Below are 7014 nucleotides of genomic sequence, written 5' to 3' on the forward strand. Positions count from 1 at the left end.
CTCACATTTTAAGACATACCCATAAAATAAGCCATAGCAGGATTTTTAAGCATTCAAGGAATATAAGCCATACCCCGAAAATAAGACATAGTGATAGGCGCAGCAGCAATGCCGGCCGCGGCAGGAGGAGGAGGAAAAAAATAAGACATCCCTTGAAAATAAGCCACAGTGTGTTTTTTTGAGGAAAAAATAAATATAAGACATGTCTTATAATATGAGAAACACGGTATATATGGATCAATACAGCTGCCTGCATTTTAGATTCTTTCTTGGCAGCATTTCATGATATGCCTGCATTTCAAAACTGCATATAAGTGTATGTATATGTATATATAACCTGTGTCTTTTTTGTTGATTTTGTGTGTATGTGGGCGAAGATGGTTTGGAATAATTTAACATATTCAAGCAAACCCTTCATACTTACTGGCTGCTGCAAAGGTGCCTGTGTACTGCCTCAACCATAGGTGCTTCCTTCCTTCCATGAATCATGCTGATTCTAATGGCGACACTTCTTAAACAGATTTAGGACAGAGCCGGAGGAAATAAATCAGAGCGTCCCTGATTTCCCCCTTTGTGGGAAAATTACATTTAACGTACTGAACTGTGTATGTCCTTGATTGAACTTATTTAAAAAACATGAAATTCTGAAGCAGTGGTGTACGCAACGAAAGCCCTGATGACATGCTTTCTTTGAACTTGTGGGCACACCCGGACTTAGGGGCTTCTGTTTCTCTTTCTTACAGTGCTATTTTTTCACTATTGAATTTGGCCTTTGTAAGCAAGATGGGCAACTCCGGGCTTACGGAGCAGGGCTTCTATCTTCCATTGGAGAACTCAAGGTAGGAATGTAAACAATTAATATACATAAGCCTGCATTATGTATGGCTAGTAACCAGCTCTCTGCTGCATAAAGATACATATTTCTTGTATAATTTGATGCCGATTGTATTTACCTATTTCTAAACGGCCCTGGTAACCGTTAGTACATGTGTTTTGGAGTGCTTGAAAAACGCATTTCAAAAAGGTGCCTGATTCCAAATAAAACATGCATTCCTTTTCCACAAGTGCATGGGTTTGAAAGAAACAGAGTGGCAAAAAAACAGATGGGCAGTGCAGTGCACCAAGCAAAGTAATTGGAGAGTGTTGGAATGAGGCAGAAATACCTTTCTTCCAAGCTCTACCAGAAGCAGGGTTCTGCCAACATGTGGGCTTTTGCCAAAAACACGCTGAAATGATACTGGCAAAAGACACAAACCTTGAGGCCTGGGATATATTTTGGGGGCTCTTGATCTTTAAAATCTCCCTCCCTCCAATCTATAGCATTACATCAGTCTAAATTTTATTTAAAAATAATTCTATTGATGTTGTAAAACATTTCTGGCAAACTGAAAACACGCCATCCGAAAATGCCTGTTGCCATAGGCAACCTTCCAATATTTTCCAAAAGGTTTATTTTCTCAAGCAGAATTAAAAAAAACCCCATCACAATTAAGAAATCTACAGTGTAGTGATGCTAACAACTTGCAGTGTGGTTTAACAATCAATCTCTCTTCACATGTAACTCTGAGAGTTGTAGCTCTGGGAGGGAAATTGGGAATACCCTCCAAGTGTCCCGATTTTCCAGGGACAGTCTCGGAATTACAAAAACCGTCCCAGCTTTGGATTTGATCCTGGAATGTCTCTATTCCTCCTACCAGTGCTGCTGCTATTTTTACTAATACATACTAATACATAAAATTTCAATACATAAAATACATAAAATTTCAATACATAAAATACATAAAATTTCTGCTAATATAAGCATTTTTATAAACATCATTGGTTGGAGAACAGCATTGCAAAAACTGGGTATGTGTGAATTGCAAAAGGATAGCTGTGTTGTTTGCATATTGTTTTAGAACAGACATTCCCAAACTGCGGCCCTCCAGATGTTTTGGCCTACAACTCCCATGATCCCTAGCTAAGAGAACCAGTGGTCAGGGATGATGGGAATTATAGTCCAAAACATCTGGAGGGCCGAAGTTTGGGGATGCCTGTTTTAGAAAGTGTGAATTTAATAGATTCACCTTTAAATGAGAACTGAGTTGAATTTCTATCCCATCTGCATCTCCACATATTTTGAACAACACGTCTGGAGAGGAACAAGTGTGGGAAAGGCTGATTTAAAGTGTGTCTGCCTTTGATATTGAGAACTTAAAAACATATATACAGTGAGGAGGGCACAAGGAGAAGGGGACGACAGAGGACATGATGGTTGGACAGTGTTCTCGAAGCCACCAACATGAGTCTGACCAAACTGCGGGAGGCAATGGAAGACAGGAGTGCCTGGCGTGCTCTGGTCCACGGGATCACGAAGAGTCGGACACGACTAAACGACTAAACAACAACAACATGCAGTGAGGGGGAAAAGTATTTGATCCCCTGCTAAATTTGCCCGTTTGCCCTCTGATGAAGAAATGACCAGTCCTTCATTTTAATGGTAGGTTTATTGTAGCTGTGAGAGACAGAATAACAGCAGGAAAACCCCCAGAAACCCAGAAGACAAAAGTCAGAGATTGGTGTGCACCATAATGAGCATAGCTGCCAAGTCTCCCGTATTCCCGGGAAACCCCCGTTTTTCCAGCCGTTCCCAGCTGGAAAAACGGATTTTTTTCCCGTTTCCCCCCGGTTTACTTACCGGCAGGGGGAGGCTCCTTCTGGGCATGTCTGGAGTCTCTGGACATGCGCAGAAGCGATTTCTGGCGCAGCGGCCATTTTGGAACTGGGCGGAGCATGCTCAGAAGTGACTTTTGATGCTGCTCTGCCCAGTTCCAAAATGGCTGCAGCGCGACTTCTGGCACGACGGCCATTTTGGAACTGGGCAGAGCATGCTCAGAAGCGACTTCCGGTGCTGCTCTACCCAGTTCCAAAATGGCGGCAGCACTACTTCTGGTCTGCCGATCCCTTATTTTTCCGGCAGGAACTTGGCAGGTATGATAATGAGTGAAATACCGGTAAGTATTTGATCCCTTTGCAAAAGATGACTTAGTACTTGGTGGCAAAACCCTTGTTGGCAACTACAGAGGTCAGACGTTTCTTGTAGGTGGCCACCAGGTCCGCACACATCTGAGGAGGTATTTTGTCCCACTGCTCTTTGCAGATCCTCTCCAAGTCAGTAATATTTTCAAGGCTGTTGTGTAGCTACTCAAACCTTCAGCTCCCTCCACAGATTTTTGAAGGGATTAAGGTCTGGAGACTGGCTAGGCCACTCCCAGGACCCTAATGTGCTTCTTCTTGAGCCACTCCTTTCAAACCAATTTCAAACCATAGTTTCCAAATCTGGCCTCTTTAAAATCATCATAGTTAAATGCCACTGTCCTGGCCCTGCTGACTGTGGTGAAGCCACACAGAGGAGCATCTGGGATCAGACTGTGGGGACCCTGAAAGAGGCTAGGCTTGTTCATGTTCCGCTAAACTATAGTTTAATATGGTGTCCAAACACAGCAAATTCATTTCTCTTATCACAAGAATGCTGTTCAATTGCTCTTTTGGAAATGCATGCATGTTCTCCTTTGCTTCCTCTTTTAACTATATCTATCCATCTATCTGTTTGTATAGTCCTTCTCTAGCAGCATTTGCGCGAAAGGGTAATAATGTCTTCTATCAACATACAATTTTTTAAAAATTATCAACTGTTCATCATATATCTATTTCACTTGTAGACCGAAATGCATTTTCAAGATACAATACTGACTGTCACACAAATGGCATAAGTTGTGTGAATAAAATCGTAAGATTAAATTTTACTTGTAAAACGGGCAAACATTTATTGCCTGGAGAAGCTGGTAATTTGCGCTACCCCAGTAATTCTGCTTGGAATATTTATTGATAACTGTCTCTTCAAGGTTGATGACTTAAGCCACTTATGCATACAGGGCAGAGATAGCTCTTAGTTGTTTTCGATTATGTCATCATTTGGGGGAAAAGGCTCTTACAGCAACTAATAGATTTTTGAATGAAAATGGATCCATCCTATTGATGATGAAAGACCACTCTAAATAAAATGGGCGAGACTAGCAACTGTTTGAGAGCATACTATGCTATAAGAGCTGGGTGTACAGAAACACTTGAGCATTCTGTAATATAATTTAACAGATGCTGTGGTGTGTTTTGCAGCACGCTCTGTCTGATAAAGCCAATGTGAAAGCATTTGATCCAAAGGCAACCTGCTTGCAAGAATGCCTTATCACGACTTTCCAGGAAGCTTACTTTGTCTCTGAAAGTTTTGAAGAAGCCAAAGAAAAAATGAGGCGAGTTCTTTCACTTGACCCTTAAAAACAACCCCAAATCTAATTTTCTCTTATCTGAAGGCACAGAAATAGGAGTTAATTTTCTTTCTTTCTTTAAACTTTCAGGGACTTTGCGAAATCAATCAACCGTCCCTTTTCAGTATATTTCAACCCATACACCCAAAGCATTGAAATTCTGAAAGACACCAGAAGTATTGAAAACGTTGTCCAGGATCTTCGGAGTGACCTGAACACAGTGTGTGACGCTTTAAGCAAAATGAACAGATACTTGGGGATATGACTTGTCCAGTGCTGTGGGCTTTGGAGTGTAGCTACCTTAACACCATTATGCGATGCGATGTCTGTTCCTTCTCTGTTGCTTGACCATTACACTTCCTTAGTGTGTGATATTATCTGACTGTAGCTTCAGATGCACCAGTGCTAACACGCAGATCCGCAAGGAAGTGGGACATGTATCCTTTGCTTATTTGTTTAAATGTTTAGCTTGCCACGCAGCTTTAAAAAAGCTCCCAGGGCAGCTTACAAGCACATAAAACGAATGCACTTCAATAGAAAGCAAATATGTCAATAAAAATGCACATATCAAAGACAAAAAAGCATCCATCATCCTCATCCTCATCAAGCAATAGCAGCTGTAAACAAAATTACAATAAGAACTGCATTTAAAAAAAGGTTTATGTTCTCTGATACTAAATGGTTCTCACTAGCCTAGCAGACAGATCTGATGACTTCAGTTGAGGGGATGGTACCATAAGCATGACATCTCAACAAAAAAGGTGCTGTCCCTTGTACCAGACACCTTGATCTCAGGCAATGCTGGCACAAGCATACCCCAAAATGGTACTCCGCTTCCCACCAGCAAGGAAGGGATGAGTGAAGATCAGGAACAGGGGGCAGGGGAGAGAAAGATTGACATTGGAATCTGCTGTATTTGTGGATCTGCCACCTGAGATGGTCACCTCCCCAAGCCTCATGGGTGGGCCGGCCCTGTACTTAAAGCAGGGCCAGAACTGTTTATCCTAACACACGGGGAAGTTCGTGCAGAGAGTACCTGGGAGTCAACCTATTTAAATATCTAAAAGTGTAGCCCAACACTTTAAATTGTGTCCGGAAACAAACTGGGAGCTAGTGTGATTCTTTCCTCACAGGCCTAATGTGCTCCTTGTGGGCCACCAAGCGATCTAAAACCTGGACAAGGTGAAGCATGGTGGAGGATATTGGCAGATGCATTGCAGCACCCAATGCTCTGCCACCTTCTGAACCGGATGGTGTTTCTGGATAGTTCTTAAAGGTACATGTACAGTACATTACAACAGGTCCAGTTTTGAGGTTATCAAGGAACTGGTTGCATAGATGAAGGTGCTGAAAGGCACTTGGGTCTCTGGGAGCACAAAAAGGTCCAGGAGACTGTCTAGGGATCTATTTCCTTGATATAAGCTTGCAAAGCCCCATATAGCCAGAAGTTCATACGTGCTTATGATCTGGTTTACACACGCTCGCTCATTCATCACTTTGCTATCTCAGCTTTGAGTGTTGATTTGCATGTCTGACCCAAATGAACAGCTCAACCACAATGCTTTACAGTGCAGCCCTCACTTTCAGCAGTGGGTCATTGAGTGTTGAGTAATGAAGTGATGTACAGAGATATGCGAGGCCACCCTTAACACCATGCATAAATATGGTATTGAAAAACCTGACCTGGCATTGATTTTGTTTTCTTTATGATGTGGTGGTTGTTGTTTTTTTTAAAAAAAGGAAAATGGAACAAACATCTCCTCTTTTTCGTTAGCAATGCACATTCCCCTCTGCCCTCACCTCTTCACAACCACTGGGTTCCCGCCAGAATTTCAGCAGCAAAAAACTGCAATGTTTTTGTTTTCCTTGTTCAGTGGAGACGTATTTCTTGCTTGGCTGGTGACGACTGTTTCTGTCCCTGCGCCTTTAGATTCAACTGTGGTTTATGCAATGTGGTGAAGAACATAATATGTCTCTGTTAAATGGCCTTTCAGATATAATATACAGTACTGTACATAACAGACAGATATTTCCAAACACTGAAGCACCTTTTCATTTTGTGTGTGTAGCCCTGTTCCACTTGGATATCATACAGAAATCCCTAATTTATAGATCCCACCAAATAGTAAAAAGATGCACAACGTCATTCTTCATATATTTTTCTTAAAAGATGGCACATAAGAAATTGAAAGGCTGCATTCTTTTGAACTCAGCAAGCTTGCTTCAGAGTGAATATGCACTTAGTCGGTTATCTCTGTAATTCTTAACTAATTGTTATATGAAAAGAATTATTACAATGCATCAATCGATAGTAGCAACGCCTTGGTAGGATGTTTAATCAGGCACAATTTTTCTCAACTAAATAGGAGATACCTAGTTGCTTGTTTGAAAATTCATCTTAAATCATAGCCTAAATCAAGATATATAATTGATGAGAACTCTGTGTGTCCATGTGTATGATTAGCTATAAAGAAAGAGTCTGTCTTTCACAGGGGGCAGCTATGATTACAAACATCTTTTTTTAAAAAAAATTAAGAAATCTTAATTTGTAATTGAATGTGACAAATTAATCAAAAAATGCACTTGGCTCTAGAAAAATTGTAGATTCTAAATTAGCTGTGGAAATCCTGACATGATTTCCCCTTGCTTGAAAATTCTCCGGGGCCATCATATACTCCTTGCTGCATTATCCAGAAATAGTCCAATGGAT

The 7014-nt window shown here is 41.2% G+C and overlaps 1 protein-coding gene across 1 annotated transcript in view; it reads left to right on the forward strand.

The window, feature by feature from the left end:
• Positions 1–4885, forward strand: part of TPH2 (tryptophan hydroxylase 2) — a 65273-nt gene extending 60388 nt beyond the window's left edge. Inside the window, exons 9-11 of the mRNA XM_088651945.1 lie at positions 744–839; positions 4156–4289; positions 4395–4885. Of these exons, the coding sequence (XP_088508071.1) occupies positions 744–839; positions 4156–4289; positions 4395–4569 (405 nt within the window). The 3' untranslated portion in view covers positions 4570–4885. The remainder of the gene's footprint in view (positions 1–743; positions 840–4155; positions 4290–4394) is intronic.
• The last annotated feature ends 2129 nt before the right edge of the window (positions 4886–7014 follow it).

The sequence above is a fragment of the Zootoca vivipara genome, chromosome 9 (assembly GCF_965207765.1).
Source record: "Zootoca vivipara chromosome 9, rZooViv2.hap1.1, whole genome shotgun sequence".
NCBI lineage: Eukaryota > Metazoa > Chordata > Lepidosauria > Squamata > Lacertidae > Zootoca > Zootoca vivipara.